The 26,113-nt window shown below is 41.0% G+C and overlaps 1 protein-coding gene across 1 annotated transcript in view; it reads right to left on the bottom strand.

Annotated features, from left to right (window-relative positions):
• Positions 1–26,113, bottom strand: part of myo10l1 (myosin X, like 1) — a 39,885-nt gene extending 13,772 nt beyond the window's left edge. The window contains exons 1-9 of the mRNA XM_041954028.1: positions 26,096–26,113; positions 17,821–17,919; positions 5,251–5,409; positions 3,391–3,578; positions 2,312–2,446; positions 1,202–1,326; positions 1,044–1,057; positions 840–924; positions 560–666 (exon numbers count right to left, since the gene is read on the bottom strand). Coding sequence (XP_041809962.1) covers positions 560–666; positions 840–924; positions 1,044–1,057; positions 1,202–1,326; positions 2,312–2,446; positions 3,391–3,578; positions 5,251–5,409; positions 17,821–17,919; positions 26,096–26,113 — 930 coding nt within the window. The remainder of the gene's footprint in view (positions 1–559; positions 667–839; positions 925–1,043; positions 1,058–1,201; positions 1,327–2,311; positions 2,447–3,390; positions 3,579–5,250; positions 5,410–17,820; positions 17,920–26,095) is intronic.

Genomic DNA, 26,113 nt, shown 5'->3' with positions numbered 1-26,113 from the left:
AGACAAGTGCAGGAAAAGAGATTAGGTGCTACCAACAGAGGAGGTGCATATAACACTGCTCTACATTATTTGCAGGGAAAAGGCTGACTCATCAATATATCTCAGTGACTAAGAGGATGAAAGGATGATATTTTACATGAAAGAACTTGAAGGATGACAAAGAGAGTGCAAAACTATTAAACTTAGAGACATAATTTATATCAGTTGCATTTTATGTTGTGCAATTTGCAGGATAAAACAAATATTTATCCATTTGCAGGCTGCAAACATCCCTGTGGGTTGGAAATAATCTCTACTGTTAGTTTTGTACTTGAAAAAAATGCCAAAACCTATATCACAATTTAAATATGTGTCCTTTAGATAAAAAAACAGGTAAAACAGCTGTTGTTTAGTATGTAGACCTAGAAAGTCAGCCCAGATTAACACCTAAATAACATCATTTATACTGATATGAATACATTTTGATCATTTCCGCCTACAGAAGAGTTTGAAAAACTTCAATCCACTTGACAAAGACTGAGCATGGGAAAAAACACAGAGTAAACGCAATCACACCGACCATCACACTGTTAAACAGTTCTTTGTCATTCAGGCTCTTGTCCTTCAGACATCCTGATTGGCTGAGGTAGTGGAAAGATTCAGCAGGGTCTTCCAGGAAGTAGAGGCCTGATAGAGGAAATGTATAAGGTCAGTGTGATGTTAAGAGACATGCACATTGAGATCCTTAACTGAACCTGAACTTGGTAGATGTAGTATGGAAAACATCTTCTGCTGTGTTATGGAAACACCTTTTTCCAAAGACCCTTTTGATATCTGTACATTTTGATGCTTTTCCTCACTTTTATTCTCCTTGTTAGCTCCTGCCAGCAGAGCGTAGAAGATGTGGTAGTTTCGTTCTCCAGGGTTTTGTCGTACCACTCGGTTCTACAGAAAAATCAATGCAGCAAAGCCACAATTAACATTTCATTATGATTCACAAGGCAAAACTGACAAATCACTCCTAATGAATTTGAACTTGATATGATGAGGCTTGTCTTGTTTACCTTCTCCAGTAAATCTGAAAGGTAAAGGGTGAAGGAAATACAAATATACTCCTTCAGCACACACTTATATTTCATAAAGACACATACAATAATAAAATAATAACAATAATAGCGCATATAAATTGTGGTACATTTGATGCATGTAAATTTAAGGATACAGTCAATGACGCAGCCTCCCTGGATGTTGCCGCCCTCAGAGAAGTGAAGTTGGATGAATTTCCCAAAGCGACTGGAGTTGTTGTTGTAAACAGTCTTAGCATTACCAAACGCTTCCATGATCGGACTGCAAAGAGAGTAAAAACCTGCAGGTAGTGTATTTGGTTTTGTCCGCATTTACATGTGCATGCAGTATAGAATATAGTACACCAATCCTCTGCTGCACAGGTCATTTCTTATAAAGTGTGTTCCTCCAACGATGTTTAACTTATCTATTAGTGAGGAAGTTTGCCTTTTCAGCAGTGCTCTTCTTCATAATGCACACATGCATAAGCGCCCAATACAAGCTCTCCCACAGTATTCGGGTTTGCTCACTGGCACTTAAGTGCTATGACTCCCTCAAGAATTCACTTTACTTACAAAATGATTCAGGTCTGAAGTTTTGACCTGCTAAAATCTTGAAACAATAAAAAAAGTAAAACTGCCTTGCATGTGTACATACCTTGAATATTTAGTTATCACGGTTATGCATGAATGGACTTGATCTCAGTTATGTAAGAACATTAATAATAAATTATTTTTTTTCAAATTCCGAGTCATTTTAATGGTCGGCATTAGAGCTGCACAGACTAGTTAGAAAATTAACTAGCAACTATTTTGACAGGTGCGTGGTTGTTTTCTGACATGTTTTAATGGTAACACAGTCTGTTGTCTGTTTTATATTACTATATATATATTACTGTAAACTGAATATCTTTGGGGTTTGGACCAATAATTGACCAACATAAGTTCCTGGGATTGTGCCTTTTTTGTGCTATTTTATGGGCCAACCAAATCCGTTACATAAGAAAAAAATTAGCAGGTTAACCAGTTATGAGAGCAATAGTTGCAGCCCTAGTCAGCACTCAGAGACCTTACAGACTTACCTTTGTAGACCCAAGACTTTACTTAGCCCTGTCCTTGAACTTGAGACTTGCTATTGTGAGACTTTGCGACATGGTCTAGAATATCTTGATTTTTTTTCTATTACAAAACATTAAACTTGACATGGACTTCTTCTGAATCACTTTACACTTGAACTAAACTTGGCCCTGCCTTCCTTCCTTCTGTACCTGCTCTGTACGATGGCCTGCTCCACTCGTGTACTTTTCTCTGATGGAGGAGTCCCGGCTGAGTTCTGGCTCATCATCGACAGGAACTGAAGCAACAGTTTGGTGCTCTCAGTCTTCCCTGCCCCTGATTCACCACTGGAGTACACACACACACACACACACACACACACACACACACACACACACACACACATCCAATCCAATTTAATTAAATACACTGTGACCTTCTGCGACATTCTCTTATCTCAAACTGGTCCGGTCGTTTAATTGATATTGAGGTTTGATAGCTTCCGAGATATTGCATTAGCTCACAGTGTGCCTCATTCAGGATACCAAGTGAGACAAAGCCTGCGTGTAATTGAAAGCATGATGAGACGTCTGACCCTACAACCAGATCGAGCCAGCTAGCCAAGCAGGCCAGGAGGCAGTTAACTAACTTCAACCAGTGGATTTTTTTTAATTGGTAGAGGGATGCTTTGTATTTATTTGCATCAGCAACCTCTATTTCATCCTTCATCTGACTCTGCATGAGCTCCAACAGTACAAACGCAGTTCTTAAGATAACTAATCAACACATTATGTCTCTCTGTGTTTAAAAAGTACAAAAACCAAAGTGTAACAATGATATTTTGTGGTTATAGAGGCTTATGTGCAGGACTAATTCTTGGCCTTGCAATCTCTCAACCAGGCTTTATTCTTACACTTAATTTTATTCTACAGATTAAACAATGAAAATATAATGAGGGAAATTAGCTGTTTCCCCTTGGTTCCAGTCTTTATGCTAAGCAAGCTAACTGACTCCTGGCTGCACCTTCTTATTTACAGACGTAAGAGTGGAATTGAACTTCCTGTCTAAGGAAAGTGAATAAGAAAGACGGCTGAAAGACTAAAAAATACATGTGTGTTTCCAGGTAAGTAGGGCAGTTTCTAAAAACAGAAAAACCCTCTTGTCTAATGCATGCTGGGACCGGCTGCAGCCCCTCTGTGGTACAGGATTGAAGTGGATGAATGGATGGACGGCTTGGGAGAGAGACTGATCTTTAATCATCAGAACAACCTCCGCCTTGGTTGAAACTCACCTGATGAGGACACACTGACTGTCATGGCGTTTCCAGATGCAACGGTAGCATTCATTAGCCACAGCAAAGATGTGTGGAGGCAGCTCCCCTAGATGGTGCTTGGAGTACAGGTCCACCCTCTCTGGGTCATACAGACCTGGGATCTGCTTGTAGGGGTTGACGGCTGCCAGGATGCTGCCGATATTAGTCTGAAAAGAGTGAAGGAGCGACATTTCAGGTGCTGTTTCTGTATTACTTTCGAACCTTTGGTTTCTTTTGTTTATTTGCTTCTTTTTTCTTTTCTATTGTTGTGCATTTTTCCACTTGCACCAAAACATTTGAAGGCACTGACACACATATGTAAAAAACATCATATTTGTTACATTTTAAAGCAGCCTTGTGTTGAAATTAATGTGGACTGAAGGATAAGGGAACACAGCGGACAGGGGGAGTGATAAATCACCAGATTTTTATTAGAGAGCTGAGGTCAAATCAGTGAGATGATGATGGAGGGAGGCTAGATTTCAATTTTGAACTGTTTGCACTGAAACAGTCACCTTGCTTTCCATCCATCTGCATTAGAAACGTCAGGTCAGCATGCCTTCCCTCCTGTCATATTACCCTGTCTGTGCATTCTGTGTACTACACACATTCAAAACTGTGCTGAAGGACACATATAGCAGGCATAAATACATAAACACACTGTGACACAGTGAGCTGACCTGCACAGGGTAAATTCTTATGATCAGCTTAAGGGAAATCCTTGTATGGACAATATTTCATCATCTAGATTAGGTCACACTCAGGCAGACTGGTATTGGTCTGTTGTCTGATAATCTTTCAGGTTTTCAGGATTTCCAAATGTCTGAGTTTCAACTCACCATAAACGGGATCATAATGTACACGTTTTTGGCCGTGGTCACAAGTAATTAATTCAGTAATAACATCACAATATCCATTTTATAAGCATTAACATTGATTATTGTCTTTTCAACAGTCACGGGTGTGATGAAACCCCCAAGGCGAGGTGGGTAATGGGGTTTAATGGACATCAGCTGATACATATATTCGTTTCAGACAGATACACATAAACAAATTAGTTCAGCAATTAATTTTTCTTGTGATTACTGAGTCAGTTATAGAATCTGGGAGACACAGCAGAGCATTTTGATGCTTCACTGTATCAGATTTGCTGTGCATTCATGCCTGTAGAATCATTGCACGTGTTTGTAAGTGTTTCTAGTTATTTCAGTTTTTGTCTACACTGTAAATATGTGCATTAAAAGTGCAATTGTTAGTCATCAAAAGAGTTTTCAAAATGGTCTAAGCTGCATTATCAGATCAGGAAGCAAACCAAATGTTCCCTGTAATAATTGCTTATTTTGAATACGGTATACGCTGTGGTCAGTTCAGTGTATAGGATTAATAGGCTTAAACATCAACAGCTTATACAAAGCCACTGACATCTTCAACAATGTGGTGAAATAATTCAAGTTGATCCGGATGTTGTTGTTGTTTCAGTAGCTCTCGCATTTAAATGAGGCAATAACTGTAGAAGAAACTTCACTGACAATCTGACTTACTATAACGAGAAAATTAATATTCAACCATACAATGTGATAGATACCCTTTCAGTCTTGATGATAGGTCATTTATGCCATTTATGTTTTTTCAGCAGCAGCCATTGTTAGTCATTGTTATTGTCAGTGGCAGGGTTTGGCTTTCCCATTTTATAAGACTCTGGCCATCTCTTCCACTTCGAGCAGACCGGTCTGATAAGATGATTTGCTTTTGCCACTAAAAGCATCGCTCATGTAAAGATTACTGAAGAATGAGAAGGGGCTCAAACACACAGACACATGTCTGTCTGCACGCACTTACATAGATGTTATCCTTCTGGTAGCGCTGGTACAGGTTGTGCATGATGGCGGCCTCGTGCAGCTCTGCCAGAGCTGACATGTCCTCCACCCCATCGATGCTGGACTGGTGCATAGCGTACACCCGCTCCCTGGTAACCTCCGCCTGCTGCAAGTACAACACCTGGAGGACAACAAGACATACAGATCTTATCATTATTTGTTCAACAAATGTTATTGAAATATGGGAGTTTTATCGTAACAAAATGTGGTCATTTCCTTGTTTTTGTGTGTACACACTTTTATCTCAGCCTGCAACATCCATTTCCTCATCAGTTAGTGATTTCCTACATTTCCTGTCATGGCTTTCAATAATCCTGAGAAAACACCTGAAGTTCCAGACATACTGGAGGAAGATCTAACTGGATCTGACAGCGATGTAGCCCAAAGCAGGTGCTCCTGATGACAGCCAACCAACATCCACAGGAAAGGGAAAATCAAGGCACACTCCTGCGTTAATGATTTAAAAATGAGACTACCGTGTATTGACCGTGCAGCAGTATCTTCACTGGCATTGTGGATAGTTTCACATGTTGAGAAGTCCCTTTATTCTTATTCTATAAAGAGAGTTAGATGAGAGGATGGGTAACAATGTCACATCTGTCTGTTAAGTATTAAACTACAGCTAGCAGCGAGTTAGCTTAATTTAGCTCCAGCTGAAGTCAGCTGAAGTATTTCTTGATTTCTTGACAAAACTTCCGTAAAGCCACTATTGACTGTTAGATTGTTACTAAATTTATTTTTTGTAAAAAACAAAAAAACAAAAAACAAAAACAGGGAAGATAAGGGGTTCTGCTGGCAGATTTTGTTACCTCCAGTCTTTGTGCTAAGTTAAGCTAACCGCCTGCTAGCTGTAGCTTCATATCTATCTTATAAAGAAAGAGAAAAAGCGCATTTATTATTTGACTATTGTTTTAAATTAATGTTTCCCCTTAATATCTCACACATTTTGAAACTGAACGCTGTGCCGTGTGGTATTGCATCAAGATGGGCTGTTTTGCATTGTGTATCATGCCATTGTTACTTGACATTGTATGTGATTGAAGGGCAAATAGGAAAAAAAAGCAAAATATGTCACAATCCTGTGCTAGATTTCTGTCAAACCTCTTCATTCTGAGGTAGATATAATATTTGAGTTTCAGATGTCAACTGGGTAATGGTGCCTACTGGATAATAAAGGTATCTGGTGGAGATGAAGGAGGAAGCAGATGTTCTCACACAGATAAAAAAAAAGATACCAACGTTTGCAATGTCTTTCCATTTTTAGCATGAACAGGCTAATTGTGATGCAACATGGCGAAAATCCACACGATGAGAATACAGAGCTTCATAGTTCATCGTCTAAACAGATCCCGCACTCATCTATGTCATCCATCGCCATGGAAACTGGAGATCAGAGGGACAAGATGGGTGGGGAACCCGGCTATGGGAGGGGAAGAAGAAGAAAAGGTAGAGAAGCAGAGAAGAAGAGCCAGAGTAGCAGATCTGATGTGGCAGGACCTGACAGGTAAAATCAGCTCGGTGTGTATTCATGTCAGGCGAGCACACACACGCACACACGTTGCCTCGACGATCTTTCTTTCTTGCGTGCAGCCCATACACACACCGGGACAGCAGATAATTGTCATTCTTTTTCAGCATAAAGGTCGTTCATTCATTCCAGCAAAGCGAACTTGTCTAAGAATAGAAACCACGGCCTTTATAATGTTGGGTTGTTAATATGTCAGCTTAGTCTCACAGCCAGCCTCCACCCTCTGTGTGTGTTTGTGTGTGTGTGTGTGTGTGTTGCTGTAACAGATGTGTTGGACGTCTGGTGAGGGTGGCAGAGGGGCGCGCTGTAGGCGTTCAGACATCCTGTTCTTAAATAAATCTATTTCACTCCAGTAACACTGTCTTCCACTGCACAGAGCTGTTGCACGCAGACAAACAATGAACAAACTCACAGCGGCATCATCGTTTGCAAATGTGTCTGCAAGTTAGACTTTGTGCGTGCGGCCAATTACAGTACAGCTTGCTCATTCGAAAAGGCCATAGATGAGGGTTTAGCCTATGGAAGTCACTAACCTTCCCCACTCACTCAGCTGTGATGAAATGACCCACTTACCCCTCGTCCTCCATTAGAGAAAGCAGAACTCATGCAGGGTTCACTGGCTAACAGCTCACCACCTTCTCTATGACCCCATCCACTTGACTCTCTGTCTTCACCTTTATACAACGGTGGTACTCAATCAGGACACTGACATGCATACTGTATATCCGAGAGAACTGCAGCCAGGTTCAACTTCAGTGGCCGACTTGCAGAAGCTGCAATTTCTCATGATTTCAAGTTTAATCAAGGTTATTATTTGCAAAAATTCAACTCAAGCAACATATTTCACAATTAACTGTATATTCACTAACGATAACAATCAAATTCTAAAGTCCTTGCCAAAAAATATTTCTTCATGTTATCTATTTATCTAAAAAAAAAATTATATTTGTTGAATTGTTTTTTCAAACATCAATATTGGTATCAATTCATTATCAGTTCAGTTGTAATAAGCATTATTACATTCTGTCTTACATGCATGATTCTTGAATTTTGTTCTTTTTTTATTTTCTCTTTATGCACCAAAATACCAAATTGGCAATAAACCTGATTCAGATTCTTATGAGCCTTCCCTTACTTGTCATGCAAATACAAACCTCTAATTTGTTAACTCACTGTGCATAATCAAAATTTTTAGATGAACAACAGATCAAATGTAACGTGAGAGGCATCCACAGACATTTATCCCCAATACTGCAGTTCCACTTAGCTCTCAGAGTTCCTTTCAGGTCACTGTTTCAGTTTTACACACTGAAACTTTATTGTTCTGGTTTACTCTCACTGCTCTCGTGAACCCTGTTTTCAGCCACACCAGGCAGCTGTTTTCAGTGAAAATAGCTCTAAAAACCCACCACACACTACCAGCGCAGCACTGGACAGCAGGCAGACACAGTAGACACAAGCTAGTGAACGTAAATGAGTATTTAGCAGCTACAGAGCCAGATATTCGAGTTGGTGGAGACCAAAACAGAGCTAGAAATACAGTGAATATTGGACTTAGATTTGTCTGGGGGAGACAAATGTGCCACCAAAATGAATGATACTGTTGCTCCATATTTCCTGGATGTGCAAATAAGCAGCTGCTTACAAATCAACTTAAAAGTTGACGGTTGAATGTTTCCATTGCCTACAAGTAGTTAAAAATCAATAAAGCAGGTTTAATTAGTTAATCTTTTCTGCTGCTCTCTGTCCATGTTGAGTCGAGATCAATGTCAACTTTAACATCATGTGTGTTGACATCTGTACGGTTATGCGTGATGTGCACGGAAGACACGCTTGTCCGAGTGATGAGATGCATTAACATGCCTGTTAGTCATGGCCTGAACAGCTGTACACATGCTTCCTCATTGACCGTACTACAAGACTGGGGTGTACTTCTGTATCTGTGAGAACAGAAGGGCGGAAAGTCCCTCAAATTACATCCAAGTCAATTAGTTTTATATCAGGCTTTTCTCTCTCTCCTATTTATTTACTTTCTCATCCTATTAAAGTCTCTCTCTCTTCCACTCTCTCACTTTCTGCATGCCTTCAAACATCCCTTCTCTGTCTCTCTCATCTGTCTTTCTCTTTGTACGTCACTCCTCTTTTATCCCGTCATTTGCCTCTCGATTCTCTCTCTGTTCTCTTGATCTCTCCCTCCCTCACATCATCCCACTCTTCATTAATTCACCCCTCTCTCTTTTGCCTGCCCCACACTGCATTCCCCGCATTTCCAACCTCCTTTTTCTTCCTCCATCTTTCCTCTTTTGCTCTTTATTGCTGGTTCCTGTATCCTGCATACTTAGATGCTCTCTCTGTACACTCCTCTGTGCTCAATCACACAGACTCACTTAATGCCTAAATGGCTCGATCTGAGACCCCTGCCTATAATTGAAGGCTTACCGAGAGCCATTTCAATGACAGTCATGCATGCCTTTGCAGGGTAAATTATAGTGGAAAAGAAGACACACACACACACACACACACACACGCATGCACACACACACAAACCACATCAGAAGGGAGGAAGGACTCTAGGACAACTGGGTTTCAGTTGTCAAAATTTTCTTTCATTTACTGTCAGACTTGTTCTAATTCCTGGAGGCAGATGATAACGAGTGGCTGTTACATGGTTTGTTACGTAGGACGCTTGTTATAACCTTAACTGTAAAATTCTTATTTTATTGATCATTTGTGTAAAATTGTGCCAGGAGGAGAATCTCTTCACGCCACTTACAGCCACCATTAATGGTTTTGAAGTACAAATAGTACAGTGGCATGCAAAATTTGGGTCAAACTGTGACTGTGAATACCTAAGTAACTAAAAGATGACCTGATTTTCAAACAGCATTTTTCAATATTTAATATTTCAAGCAACATACTTTTTTATTTTCATCTTTTACAGTTTGTAAATAACAAAAAAGGAAAAGGGGCTGAAGCAAAAATTTGGGCACTCTGCATGCTCAGTACTTAGCAACAGTACTTGGCATGTATCACAGCTTGCAAAGGCTTTTTGTCGCCAGCTAAGAGTGTTTTAGTTCTTGTTCGGGGGATTTTCGCCCATTCTTCCTGCAGCTTTCTAATTCTGACCGCCTTGCATGCACTGCTCTTTTGAGGTCTGTCAGATTTTCAATGATGTTTAGGTCAGGGGACTGTGAGGGCCATGGCAAAACCTTCAACTTGCACCTCTTGAGGTAGTCCATTGTGGATTTTGTGCTGGATTTCAGATCATTATCCTGTTGTAGAGCCCATAATCTTTAAATTTTCTGGGGTTTTTTTACAGACAGTGCAATGCTGTTGTTTTTTTTGCTGGTATTTAATTGAATTGTGCAAAACACTATATCCTACATTTCCCACTTCAATAGCATCTTTCATTGGTTCATGCCCATGTCTTGTCGCCTGGACTCCTGTAACACAGACTTTCTGTTATCAGTGTGGAACATCAACAGAGTTATTTTCTCACACTAGAAAGCTCCCTCCAGAGTCACAGAAGACAGAGTAGTACTCCTTATGACGAGTTAACTGAATTAGATCTCTGGAGAAAGATCTGTCTCCAATGGCAGTCCGTCTGAAAAAAAACCCTGGACATAAGATTAAGACAAACAAATGCCTGGGCTACAGTTCTGGGATTTACAATTGCTTCTAATGCCAAAGCCGCTTTCAAATATAAAGGCCTTAAATAGCAGATGAAGCAGAGATGTTTAGAGAAAACCACTTGGGGAGATGATTCTGAGAGAGGGGATGTTATGAAGTGAGAAAGTATGTCAGTGACTGAAATAAAAAGCAGCTAAAGTGGAAGAAAAAAAAAGTTCCTGCAAACATCTCCATCCTCTTCTCCCATTGCCCTCTGGTGGGTTTTTAACACATATACACACAAACACACACACACACACACACAGCGTACTGTATGTGAAACAGACACACATAACTATGACTACCCGCAGAGACAAAAATGGGATAACTCATGTTCAATAATTCATCATTGAAGAGAGGAACAGAAGATAGAAATGGAAATAGTGAGGGAAAAACAGAGAGAGAGGCTGACACCGACTGAAAGGAAGAGAGAGACAGAATGAGAGTAATGCAGAAGTGTGATGTAGAAGTAGAGCATGGTTAACCAACTCTGATCTGTCTTCAGTTCTATATCTCACACTGGGACATGATGTGTGGGAGAGGAAGCTTCTTATCGGATAAGGCTGATGTTTTACTCTGTTCTTCTTGATGGCAAAAAAATCCATGAAAATACCAAAACCAACAAAGCGTTAGTCCTTTCCTGCCTTGTCTGTGCCACTCAACCCCAAGCACAAACATAACCGAAGATGTCAACATGTGAAGACGGCTCACAAATGTTGCTTGATTTTTTTTAAAATAAAACCTAAATAATATACTAAAATGGCTAGGCATTGTAGTTTTAAGCAAGCGTCACTCTAACGGGGATAAATATTGCATTTGTGGAGGACTACTTTCTGCTGTGGATTAATACACATTTGGTACACTTGCGAGTGCTTACAGCAGGAAGATGGTGTAAGTGAGACTGACATAAAATAAACTACACTGCACACGTTCTTCATAAAGAATGTCTACTGGGACGTCACACACATACATTTAAATACTAACTAATTAGCAAATGTTAGCATGCTAACACTCTAAACTCAGATGGTAAACATTACACCAATATGTTGTCATAGTGAACCTGTTAGCATCCTTTACGAACTTCTGTAAAAGTCACACAGAGCGGCAGCATGGCTGTAGACTCTTCATTGTATTGGACAACAATGGAGGCACAGAGGAATAAGCTGCATGGCAACACTTGTTGGCAGGATTTGGTCTTTTCATGGGATTTGTTGACAATATTTACTCTCTCAAATACCCATTCTGCATCTTACCTTTCATCCTATTCTGTCGCCGCTTCTCTTTTTCAGGAAAACTGCTGCATTCATAACCTGCTTTGCTCATGTGAGCACACTTTCACACACACACACACATACAGTGCATGGCACGGCCTTCCTGTAAAGCCCTCTCAAGTCTGAAGCTGCTTTGCATGATTCAGGAGGAGAGCCAGGGGAGACAGGCCTCTTCATCTGACTTCACAAATTAGCAGCAGCCAGAGTGAGGAGAGGGGGCGAGAGAGATGAAGATGGAGCACGGAGAGAGACAGAGAGAGAGAGAGAGAGAGCTTTGGGGACAGTGACCTATATATTTTGCAGACCTTTTATTCAGTGCAAGATACAGTATCACACGGCACTGTACGCACCTGCAGCTCTCTTCCCTGACCTTGGATCAGAACTGGCAGACTTCCACAGGTCAGATTAGGACTGGGAAATGCTGAGGGGGTATTTAGTATGATCTCACCCTTCAGATTATAGGCAAAAGGGAGCAGCTGCAATCGGCAGTGCACTTCATCTTAAAACCAAAGTGTTATCGTGAGCTCTTTTGGACTTGCTAGAAGAGCCGGGTTATGGATTTGATAATGTGCAGATGTCTACAACAGTGATGCAATAGACAATAATGCACCGGGTCAAACAAAGCAAATTTCCTTGTCATAAAGTCACATATCAATTCACATATGTCATGTGACATTTTCATCCCTGGCATCACTGACAAAACCTTTGAGTTGATGAGGGAACACTAAAAATGCTAAAATAAGGAGAGTAAATGCTAAAGTGAGGGCAAATTGTCATTCCACATACATTCATCTCAGTTTCCTCAGTGTTGCATTTGTGCAGTGTAAAATTAACTCCAAACCTGTGTTGTACTCATCTAAAAGTGCACTCTACCCCTCGCATTCTTGTTTTTTTTTTTTGCCAAGGATCTCAGTAAATTGGATTGAGAAAAGAAGGTTAACTACAAGCTTTAACTTTAACTTTTATGGCTTCTCTGCCTCGCAGCACCCATTCAGCACTGTGGTGTTCAACACCTTTCACATGTCATCATCCTTTAGGATTTGGCAACCAACACTCATCCCACCCCAAGGGGCATATCTGTTTCAGTTTCCACAGTTTAGGGACACTGCAGAGAGACAGGGAAGGGTGTGTGTGTGTGTTTGCATATCGGTGTTCTTGTGCACCAGTTTGTCAGAGTCAAGTCAATCTGATATGAAACTGTGAAGACGAATGTGGGTCAGGAGATCACACAGCAACATCAGCTTGTCTCTGTGCCAAATCAGACAAAACAAGTAATTTTTGCACTTTTCATTAGGCGCATTTGAGTATGGGATTTTTCTGTGTGTGTTTGTGTGTGCGCACACAAGGAGTGAGGCATCCCTGCAGCATGTTCTGTGCTCGCGTGAGCGCTCGCTGCGGCTTTCACGCTAGCTACTGAAATCCAGGTCACATAACACACATTGTGCGTAACTCATCTCTAACATAACCCGTGTGTATACATGCATGTGTGTGTGTGTGTGTGTGTGTGTGTGTGTGTGTGTGTGTTTGTGTGTGTGTGTGTCTGCGTTGGGATACAGGTGTGTCTATGTGTGTGTGTTTGTGTAGCCTTCTGTCTGTGTTTACATATTTTGCCGTGTGCAATACATTCCTGTGGGGGTGTAAATATGTGTCCAGTTGGGTTATACTTTGGGACATGACAATTACAGCACATGTAAGGGGGAGCCTGATACCTACTCTTTCAGCGTTTCCATGGCAACCAGACCAGGAAGATCTCTGTCAGTCCAGGAATTGCGTAAAAATGTCAGGTCATAAATACGTGGTTGGAAATGTAAACTTTCATCTACGGATGCAACTACTGACTTTTTTTCATATTAACTAGTCTGGTGATCACTTTCTTGATTAATCATTTTGCCAATAAAATTAAATAAGATAGTCAAAAAATAACTATTATAGTACTCAAGCTACAAGTTTTGGCCAACAAACAGTCGAAAGGATAATAACGATCATATACTGCATAATGACAAAGCAGTAAACCAATGAATATTTCGCATTATTTGTTTGAAGAATGGCTGAAGCAATGAATTGATTATCAGAGTTGCTGCCAATAACTTTTCTATCAACCAACTAATGAATTGACTGATTAATTCTCTCAGCTCTACTTTCATCTGTTTATGCAGCAATGGTCTCAATGAGAACATGCTAACATACAGTAAGTGACATTCTCCAAACATGGTACCGCTCGTTTCCTGCTTGAAGCGAGCAGCGCTGACATACAATACATCAGTAAGTTAACAATAACTCAAAAACATTTTATATTGGCTACCTCTAGCTTTTATGCTGTCATCAGTATGCTCAATCATTATTTCATACCATTGTTCTATATTTATCTATATCCAGTTCTTTGCTGACCCAGTTTCAGCACAGGTTCATTAAAGTTTCATCTAATCTGATTTAATCTAATCGTATATAGAGAGTTAAAAGTCAGAGGTAAAACCTCGGATCATGGATGAGATACAGTATTAGCGCATGATCCGAGGTTTTACCAGTCCAGTCATAAATTAGAGTAAAGAATTGCCAAAAATATGTTACTGTCGGTTAGAAAGTTTGTCTAATGGAAAGCATGTAACTATAAAATGTGTGGCTCAGTACATATCGTAGTCATCAGATTTAAACAGTTAAATATCAATGTTGATGTAAAAATAAATACTGATTGGGCAGGGAACACCTTGGGAGAGCCAAGGAGGAGCTAGAGTGTGACTTAAAGAGGATGTCTGCAACTGCACCCCAGGTTATGGACAATGGATGAATCATGGGTGAATGGATGAACCACAAGGGTCACAAACGTTTGTACAAGAGCTGAAGACTTCAGACTTGGACTGGAGTTCAGTCTCAAAAATTAAGACTTGCAACTCAACCTAGAATTGTCTGCCCTGAGACTCAACTTGAGACTTGAAGACAAAAAGCTGAGGAGGCTATATTGGAAAATGACACGCTGCTGTGTATTTAACTCACTGATGCTTTGATGCACTGGCTTGTGGGGTTCAATGCAAAATTTGGGGGATTTTGCCAGTTGCGGTATTGTAATAAGCATTAACAGGAAGATCTATATCTATATCTATATCTTTTTGTCTTACAAGTGAAGTATCAAAGATTTGAGACAGGCTTTCTATCCCATCAAATAAGCAACACACATCTAAGCATAAGCCTGCAGCTCTTAACTTAAACTAGAGAAGTGCACTCAATAGATGTGTGTAGATCTCCATGAGGCTTACAGTCAAGAGGGCAGTAAACAGGATTTCATCTGATATTGTGTCTTACACACACACTTCATATCGGTTATGAAATTAATCTGCAGATGCTCCGTTTAATAATGAGACCAGATTTTTCTGTGGATGTCAGTTTTTGAGACTTGGTATCTGAATGCTCCTTAGAGAAGTTTTCAAACAGAGGTAGCTGTTGATCACTGTGGTCCTATCCAGCCAATTAAGAGAGAGGAGTCAGCAGTCAATGGAAATACACTCTAAAGCAGAGCAGTCAGTAAAACAGGTTTATCAAAAACTGTGAGTCACTACAACCACGAGGGGTCCTTGAGCATACAGCCATAAATGTGCACAAAAGCATCAGGCTGACGGACACACATGACCAAACACATTATCTCCATCAGGCATAATGAATGGTGAAGTGACACAGGTGAGCAGCAAGCCAGAATACTTCCTGATTCATGAGTAAAACAGTCTATGAATGATGTAAAGGCTTGCCCATATACCCCTGGTAGTTGTGAGTTGTGCTGATTTGACACGAGCGCTTGTAGGTTTGCAGCCACAGCATTTGTAACCCAGAATTGGTAATGTGGTGAACTGGGTCAGGATCTGTAGATTACAGAATCAGAATGACACGGCAGCTGGGGAGAGACTATGAAAAAGGGAAGTAAAAGTAAAACAAAACAGCCAAAAGCTGTTAAATCTTGCATGTTTCTTGTTGAGCCAGCCACCGTGGCATGAATCCTGGCTTAACTGTTTCAGCTCTTTCATTCTTTAGGCAATTAAATAGCTTATGGGGTTTCACTTGGCTCTATGGACATTGGAATAAAAAATGTATTTATGAGATCAGGAGACCCGTGGGCAGAGCAACGGGGAGTGATGGGGAGCCTGGGACTGTTTGCATGGGTCAGATCCTGTTGCAACAGGGTAAAGCCCCCCATCCTGCCGATTCTCTATCAAATATTCACCACCTCCTGCAGAGCTAACATTTAAACACCAACAGCTAACAGAGAGGGGGGAAAGAGGGAGGCAGGGAGAGCTGGATGGGGGTTGGGAAGGTTAAGGACATTCATAATCCAGAGCAAAGAGAATGCCTGCTCCTATAACCAATCCTCTATTTTGGGAAATGCCTGTCTGTCCCTGCTGTGTCCTCGAACAAAAACAGCGAAGCAGCTACATCAAACGACGATGCTTTTAGAGCAACATTGGGCCATTTTATGGCTTGAAGGCCACGAAACGTGAATTCATTGCAAATGTGAAAAAGAAAGTAGATGGGGATGGTCTTTGGGGGTAAAAAGGGAGGACTCAGACTCTTGAATTCAGGCTAAAGAACCAAGTCTATTATTAGCTCCATCCAAATGCTGCCAACTGGAGCGCATGTGTGTGTTTGTGTGTGCGCCAAACACATCAGCCCTCAAAAAAAACATTAAATCCAATGAGCAATGTGTGCGTGTCCTTGCTCTGATACAGATTAGATGAGCACACGCATACTCATAATGAGATTTAAACATTCAATTCCATTATTTTGGCAGGGGGTGTGGTGTTAAAGGGTCGGGGCTCGGGCCGCCGCCTGGCTTTGCCATTTAGAACAGCTACAGGCAGCGCTGTCCTGACATCTGACATCCTGACACAAGCATTTGTGCTCCCATAATGCTCTCCATCTATTCTAGCTCTCCTCTGGAGGCTGAATGTGTGTCAGAGATGAATTTTGCATATGCATGAGGGAGGAAGAGGAGGAGGAAGGAAGGAACTGGGGCAGGAAAGTGGAGCATCATGACCAGGAGTTGCTATTGATCCACACAGGAGAGGACCAACCTGCGCAGCTGCTTCACCTTCACTCTGACCTTTATCCCAAAGCTAATGCACAGTCCAGATGACACGTTACATGCAACTACTGCAGCTTCAGTCTGTGCAATGTTTGCAATTTTCTTCCGTTTGTATATTCACATAAAAAATGTAACTTTTTTTTCCAGATCATCAGAGTTTAATGAAAAGCTTGTGCGATTCAGCTGCCGTTGATGATCCTGCCACCGAATATATTTTTGAACCACACGCTGGTACAACCTCTACTGTTCAGTTTGACTCCTCAGCCACGCAGGAGAGGCACTCTGTGGTGGACTAGGATTGTCTAACCCAACTAGGATGCAGACTTTTTTTTTCTCTTTGACTGTGCAGAAATGTGACATTTTCACATCACAGACGATGAACAAATGCAAACACACAAGACTTCTGTAGGCAGTTATAGGAGGTGAGATTTGTCCTGCAGATGCACTGGACTATGCTATAACTGGGCACATGAGTGAATCACAGGTAAGGTGCATCGAAGAAACAGTATCAAAAATTAAATAAACTCTGAAAATCCTGATTTGGGGAACGGGACTTTTGTTGCACCTCATTTGCTGTCATCTCGCTACAGTCAACTCTACTAAAAGCACAAAATGCCCCCAAAACATGATCCTGCAAACCTGAGCAGTAGGACAAAAAATCACCAAGATCAAAATATTTTCCATTTTTTCAAGAAAGGTTTCAGGTTGTTGTCCTTCAGTGAACACGAAGTGAAGCTATGACACCAATCTATGTGTTTCTTTGTCATGAATGAGCCTTGTTAATACCAGTAACAGCAACTTATGATTTGATCTAGTCCACATACACAACAACAGTATCTCATATTTGATCATCATATTTCCTCTTGGGTCTCAACACAATTGACAGCACTTGATAATGTGCTGCATGCAAACATGATCAGAAAAGACAGATATGAGGTGTGTGTGTGTGTGTGTGTGTGTGTGTGTGCGTGCGTATGCATGCATGTTTACATTTCTTACCTCTCCATAGTCGGTTGTGATGACAAGGGTTCCATCTCCACAGGAGTTGACTGTGGCGGGAACCAGCTGCTCCTTCTCTCTGACCCAAACACGGGCCCCCTGGATCACAGACGACACAAAGACTGAAGTTAAGTACTGCAACCAGTGTGGAAAAAAGGAGTATCTGGTTACGTAAGGTAATGAAACCCCTGGAGACCAGAGTGGAGGTCTTGGAGTCAGATTTAGTAATGCAGTGTGCTCTTATTTTGGAAGGTACATCTATTTGGGGTAAAAAGGGAGTAGTATCGGCAGAGCTTGTCCTGAGGATACACCATGGTAGCATGGTAGTTTAATGCAGACAGACAATTTCTACAACATGTAACACAGTCTACATGTATGATGAGTGTGCATGGGTGCACAAACAGATGTCACAGATATGTTTAATGGGAGATGCAGACTTTAACATCTGGAGTGGCAACAATGCTTGACATCTGTGTGTAAGTGTAAGTGTGCGTGTGTGTGTGTGTGTGTGTGTGTGTGTGTGTGTGTGTGTGTGTGGTTGACTCAGGGTCAGAGGAAGTGTGCTCTTTCCACACAGACAAAGCCCTCTTTCACCCAGTGGCTGACCTCTGACCTCCAATCCTTAAAAAGTGGCGCAGCATAACAGAGGAGGAAGAGAGGAGGGGGCAGAAAAGGACACAAGAGAGGAGGAAGAAGAAGAAGAAGAAGAGGGAGACGACAGGGCTACTGAAGTATTGTAAAGACAGGAAGTAGACCACATGCTAACCTTGTGCAATTTAGTGTATTGCACCTCAATACTGAACAAATGTGCAACAGTATGAGCTCTAGAAGATGTGAACAAATGAAGTAAATGACACCACAACGAAAAAAATCAGCCACTTATTTAGAGCTGTAATTTGTCAAATCAAAGATAAACAGTAACCTTGAATAGAATAATTGCTAATGCTCATTCAAAGCAATTCCCTAAATCTGTTAAATGATTAGAAATGATGGGAGAGTTGCTGGTTGCTAGAAGAAGAATTATTAATTCATTTTTACAAAAAATGAAATAATAATTAATTAATAATAATCCAGAAACAATTCCAGCAAAATGCTTAACTATCCCAGGTTTCAGCTTCTAAGGCAGTGAACAGCAGAGAAGGAGTAGAAATGAATTGTTTTAGCAACAGACGGTCGCAAACACAACTTCTGTCTCTTTCGTTCACCTCTCCCTCCCTCGTTTTTCTGACACACACACACACACACACACACACACACACACTCACACACACACTCACACACATTGATGATAATAGAAAACCAGCCGTACCCCAGGCTATGGCGTTAACCATGCAGAAATCATTCACACACACACATACAGTATACTATATATACACACAGTGTTGGGTAGCTCAAGGTGAGGCTTGAGGGGAAAAACGTCTAAATGCTTTTGGGTACGGAGTTTAGCACTGCTGGCTTCTGCCAGAAATAAACTCCTGTAGTCCAACATTTGCATCAGTGGCGAAGGTAGAAATTAAGATACAGGAAAAGACAAAACAGTTGTGAGGAAAGCATTAGCATTCCAGCCTTAGCCTTTATTTTGAATCCCACATGCCTTAACCACAACACTAAAACTTACTGGATTATTTAACATTTAACACTGGGTGAATTAGAGCGAGTGAATTAGGACAATATCTCAAAGATTCTACTGCTTGATAGAAAAGACTTTTAGCATATTTCCCAAGGTGCGTCTCTTTTTCCCAACAAAGGGGGTGATTGGTGATCAATTTTTTTCACAATGTGAACTAAAATTAAAAGATTTAAAGTAATCTTGAGCTTTTGTTTTGTATGTTTTAAATGAAATTACACACATCAGATGCTTAGCTCTGTGAGCTGAAAGTCATGGTAAAACGTGAGAGGTGCAAACAGCACTAATCTGTGTTATAAATGCTAAAACCTATAGTGTAATATTAGCACGAGTACAGAAGAGTCATAGAGTCAAAGAACAGCCTTAGTAATGTCAGTTACATGGCAATATCTTTCTAATGCTAGTTGCCATTAGCCACCAGAAGCTACTAATCATACCAGACTAAGTAAGGCTGTAGCAGCAAAACATTTGTTAGATGATTAAATTGAGCACAGGAGTGATTTATGGTTAGAATTCAACTTCTAATCTGTATGCGAACTGTTTCTTCTTTTAAAAGTTACTCACATTAAGATCGGATAAAACTGGGTTTATTTGTAGTAGATGCAGGTGTGTGCAGTAAGAGTCACTGTCACCTTTTACTGATGCTGGTAGCATAACTCTGTGGATGGCAATGTTAGTCTACCTGGTCCAGACTGAAATAGCTCAGCAACTATTGGATGGATTGCCATGAAATTTGGTTCAGGATGAACTGTGGTAACTTTGGTAATCCCTGACTTCTCCTCTAGCAGCATTATTAGATCAAACTTTAATTCTAACACTTGGTTTCGGACCAAATACCTTCAAAACTAAACGCACGCCCAACAGCCTCTGCAGTACTTTGTGTTTGGTGCTAATTAGCAAATGTTAGAAAGCTAAACTAAGATGGTTAACATGGTAAACATAGCGCCTGTGGACCCTGCAACACATCAACAAATCGGTGCATACGCATGAAGTGATGGTGGCGTGTTTGTGTTTTTAATTTTTTATAAGCTTCACCCAAACTTGCCTCATTGAAATGTGCTCTGAAGTTCACTGCATGTTACATTTAATGCTAATTCACTCCAATCGTTGCGTGAACACGCCTCATACATCTAGAATCACTCTGACATCTGAAAAATTCAAGAGCCTCTGCTGCCCTTTCTCCCTGTTGTTCTCTCCTCAGCAACTCCCTATATATAGCCCCCTCATCGCTCCTCTAGATCCTCTCTCTCCCTGCAGTCAGTCAGCCTGTCTCGGCCCTAACTCCAGCTCGTCTGCCTGTCAGATTCCAGCACACAAAGCCATTGTAATGACGGTGGTGCCGTGACCTGATGGCCTAAGGCTCTATGCTCACAGTTCACCAGTCCATCACTACATCCTGTTTTAAGTGATAAAATGACCTCTGATCCCACTCAAACCTCCTATATTGGACCTTTAGCACTAGTCCTGAAGCATACTGACACACATTCCTCTTCTTTTTCCTTATCCCCTTCATAAGCCAGACTATAATGTATGTCTTCGCTTTCTATCTGTCTCCTATTTAAGTAAATTGGTCTCCAGTCCCAGATCGATGTACTTTGCCGAGCCAAGTGGTACCTCTGAGGCAAATGCAGCAAAGGGGAGACTGAGGGTTATAAATGACCTGCCAGCATTACAACCTACACCCACCAACACCCTTGTACACCTCCTCTTCTTTGTGTCCTCCTCCCCTCCCCCCATCTATTAGTGGCCCAGACAGACAGGAATGGCCATGCATGACAACAAACTTGAGCGCTTTGTGTGTGCAGGAAACTACACGTACTGTACGGTGCAAGCACACGTTTAACACAAATGCTTACATCTCTCACGCTCTCTCTCCGTTCCTCACTATTCTACTGAAATTCAAACCGAACCCGGGCCTCCATCACCTTTTCGTCAAGCTCCATTAAACCTGAACCAACCTCACTTGTCACTTTAGCCTCAAACGTGACCCCTGACCTCATATCTCACACAATGCTCTCTTACCAACAGGAGTCGAAAGAGTACCAAAACATCACGCCAGAGGACTGCTGTTTAATTCATTGCTTTGCAAGTTAAGAAAAACATGATTGATGTTTTTTTCCCTAAAAGTAGTTTCACTTAAGGCACGTCATGTCAAATGAGCTATGCATTAGATGATTGCAGAATCATGCCTCATGTAGGTCTAACCTATAATGAAATGGCTGTTTTTGGATTGTTAGTGGATGATTATCAAACTAATATCTCATGGTGTTAGCGGGGCTTGTGAGATGTAGTTTGGTTTGATTGCATTACAGCAAATTAAAATTTAAAATTGACGAAATAACCAAAGTCACATTGTGTTTGCTGATTGTTTTTCTGTTTTGTTTGATTTTTTTGGACACAGATTATGAATGCAGATACCACATTTGATAGTCAGACAGACCAAGGAAATATTCAGTGTGAAGCATTAGCAGAACTCACAGGAAGGTAGGACATCCATAACCTTAGTCAAAAGCAATTTGACGAATATATTATTTGATATAAATGGGTTAGAACATGCAAAACCTCGACTGTAGTCCCTTATATGAAATATAATCCACAGGATCAAAACGTGTGGTTCAGTAATTTCCTCACAGTTTCCTCCATGTATCATGGCCTCAATGCAAATGAAAGGTTGGCAGGGTTGATTATACCAAGAAGAAAAACGGGAGAACGATTCAGAAAATCCTGAGCATCTAATAATCTTTCATTATTGAACGTACAAAAGAGAGTATCCCCAGAGCCTTTGGCCCAGACGCCTGAACAGCTGTATGTGCGTGTGTATGTGTCTGATACAGGCCTTGTTTCTGCTCAGGCTATCACATGGACGCCCGTGCCGTTTGATTATGGCTTCGCCCTGGAGTCGCTGATGAGTGACGATCACACCCCGTCAAATACCACCACGACCCAAACATACTATTAATATCTGCACACGTGCACACATTTTCAACTTCAATCTGCACATTCAACAGCAGCTCAAGACACTCAGCCGAGCATCAATGCACCTTGTTTGTCATGACCCGTGCCATGCATGGCGGTTTTGTTTAGTTTTCCTCTCGATGTTTTGCCTTATTCAGTTTGTAAGTGTTCATTGTAGTGTTCTTTGTTCATGTTCGTTTCTCTGTTCTACTCTGTGTATTCCTAATGTCTTCTAGTCATGCCATGTTTTATTTGCTTGAGTTTCTAGTCTTGTCTTAGTCTATAGTCATGCCACGTTTTATGTAAGCGTTTTGTATTGTCTTAGTTCTCTACCCTTGCCCTGTCTTGTTGGTATTTTTGTTAAGTTTCCCATTGTGTCTTGTCTTTGCCTGGTTTTCGTTACTTCCTGTTTTATTTTGAAGGTTCATGTTATGTGTCCTTTTGTTACTTTACTTCCTGTGTTTTCCCTCCCGTGTGATTGTCTGATCGTTTCCACCTGTGCGTCATTAGTGTTTGCCCCTAGTGTATTTAAGTCCATGTCTTCCCTTTGTCCTTGTCGGGTCGTTGTCTGAGAAACCTTAGTCAAAGTCATAGTCTGTGTTCTTGTTATTATTCTTGCCATAGTCCCATAGTGAGTGTTTGTTGTGTGGTTTCTTTGTCATGTCCGAGTCTGGTCTCACGTAAGTGTTTCTGTGCTGTGTTATCTTTGTTCACGTCCGTGTCGTGTTTCATGTGTATGTCTCCTTGGTTTGCTCTTGTCCTTTGTTTCAGTCCATGTAAGTGAGTTTACTTTGTTCATGTCCAGGTCTTGATTTATGTAGTGTTCCCCGCCCTCAGTATTGTCCTGTCGTGCGTGTTATTTGTTTGAACGTGCATAACTTAGTTTCTGTTTTCTTTTCATAGTTCTGTAACTTGCCGATTTGTGTTCCTCGATAAAGAGAGACTTTGTGTTTGAGTACTTTTGTTATTAGATTCTTGTTTAATTCCGTTTTTAGGAGTGAACTTTGAATTGATAGTATTTCTCACCTAGTTCTGTCTGTTGCATTTCATAGCTTCTGCGTTTTCCTCCTTCGGGAGCGTTTTCTGTTCTTTATGTTATTTATAGTTTATTCCTAGTCATGTCTATAGTCTTCCCACAGTTTATGTGATTGAGTTTCGTGTCTTGTCGTAGTTCCGCCAGGTCTTGTGTTAGTGTTTTTTCAGTTGCTCAGTGTTTCCCTGTGTAGCCTTTGTTGTGTGTTTAGCCCTTAGAGTTTGTTCCCACAGTTGTGTCCTTAGTTGTGATTAATAAATTTAAATCTAGTGCATCCCTTGGTTTGTCTGTGTTCATGTCCTTCCGTGTCGTGAGTGGTTTTCCTTGTCTTGTCTTTGTTCATGTCCTGGCCACGGTTCATGTTATCTAGTCTCGTCTATACCATAGTCTACGTCCCCTTTTTGTCTGCACCTGGGTTCAGCCCTTAGTTCCCCTCATAGATCCCCCTAAATCCCCCACCTTCCTGACATTGTTAGATAAAAACACACACCAACATAAACAGTACATACAGATACACAAAGTCACTTTGATTAATACAATTTAAAATATTCATGTATGTTTGCCTCAGTGGGACAAGAACAAACAAATTAAGGTACAGGAAAAGAGAGACATAGTTAAGAACCAGACTGAAGACCCCTTTACACTGTGTGATTTTCGGTTGAGACAAAAGTTTACAGGCTTGAGAGAAATGTTTGGCAAAAAGTCCAAAATGGTAGATTTGGAGCTTTAAGGCCAAAGACACTCTGCTGTAAAATTCCGACAGAGATTTAAGACCAAGTTCTCATGATGTAACCGATCAGAATACAACATGACATGACACAGAATACACTGGACAGAATACAATTTAGGGGATGATGGAGGCAAAATAAGACATTTGTGGGACTTTTCAGCACTAATACTAAATCTTGTTTTGCTGCTTCAAAACACAAGAGTGGTGCAGGTGGATGCCATGAGCTAATGAGGTGGCGCTGCTCTCATATACTTTTTCCATTTATATCATAGAGCTACCATTCACCGCCGATTTATTGTACAGTTATGGTAATTAATATTGTATAGTCTGACACAGATGAGCACATCTTGCACAGTGAGGCATGAAATTGAAGATTCTAGAGCCATGAGGCTAGCTGGCTAAAGAAAAGAAGGAATAAAGCTAAAAGAAAAAAGGAAAGGGCAGAAGTAAAGGAAAATAATAGAAGAAGGGGACATAAATGAGTGACAGGCACAGAAAGAGAGAAAAGGAAAAACTCTAGCAGAAGCATATCTGACAACCTGGCTGTCATCGTCTGACAGGAGGACAAACAAGAGAAGACGGACACGACACAGAAACAGGCCAAGAGAGGGACAATGGTGATGATAGTGGGAGATACAACAAAACTAGAAAATGGGAGCAAAGGTTAAAAGTAGAGGAGGTTGAGGAAGACACAGAATGACAGAAACGAGACACAGATGAATAAGTGATGAGAGAAACAGCTGACCAGTCAGCAGCTAATGGAAGACCAGCATGGAGGTGGGACGACACAGCGGGACTCTCTGGAGACCAAAGGTCAGGGGTGCATTTAGAGATGACTTTGAATGTGTGTGCACTGGTCTGCCTCTCCGTCTAGCTGCTTCAGCAAGCTCATTAACTACAGTTAAGTCTACCACAGGGTTATAAAAGCACCTGATAAACAAGACTCCCAAAACACAACCAGACATCAACAATTCAGCATGATGATATCTTCAGTCCAGTCCAGCTGCCTTTCTGTCGTTAATTCTCTCTTTTACTCTCTGTGTTTTGGCACTTTTTGACACCTCAGGGCTCAGACCTGGCAAAAAAAGCAAGTTTTTAAACACACAAAATACTAAATCAGCCAGCAAGCTGCAGCAAGCCTCAATCCTCCACCTGCATAGCTGCCTCTCTCCCTGCACTGATGGATGTCTTATCGGAGAGTGGATGTGGGTGTGGTTGCATGTGCTTATGTGAGCTAATCGGGCGAGTAGGGGGGGTTGTCTGGCCAATATGGTGCTTGTCAGTCCTGGATGGATGGCTAGTTTGTCTAATTGATTTTATATGGTGCCTTCAAGTGCAGTTGTGCGTCGTTTGTTCACAAGTCACATCACACTGATGTGAAAGCTTCATGTTAATGAGTTAGACTGTAATGTTTGCGTGTCTAAAATGAAAAATGAATTCAGTTTACTGTTGATTAGTTTTCTTCTTTTAATAAAGATGATAAAAATGCGAAAGTGCTGAGACAGAATCAATTTAATATTTTCAAAATTAAAATGGCGTCTATCTTTCACATAGCGAGTGTTCTCAAAATATGTAAACCCGTTGAATGTCAGATGTTTCACGTTGAATATATAAAACCTAAAAAGTTACATTTGAAGGCAGCATTACGATAACCTGACACTCCATCTGTCTGTCACACAGAACCATCTGGGAAGTCATCCAGGGAAACTTTCAAAAAATACTTGGCAGGTGATTGAATGAGCCATCTGTCTATCACCATCTAATCATGGGCTAACTTCAACCAATCAGATCAACGAAACATATGATGAAGCCAGCCAGGAGAAAAAAAGAAAACATCTTTTCCATTGAGAAAAGCCTTCAGTGCCGTTTTTTCCTCTTCTGTCAGCGAAGAAATACTCGCCAGTTCCGATGACTGAGCATCTACACTAACCTCTTTCGGAGCTGCCAT

Source organism: Chelmon rostratus, chromosome 15, assembly GCF_017976325.1.
Source record: "Chelmon rostratus isolate fCheRos1 chromosome 15, fCheRos1.pri, whole genome shotgun sequence".
In the NCBI taxonomy this organism is placed as follows: Eukaryota; Metazoa; Chordata; class Actinopteri; order Chaetodontiformes; family Chaetodontidae; genus Chelmon; species Chelmon rostratus.
This window is presented reverse-complemented; position numbering and strand designations above follow the sequence as displayed.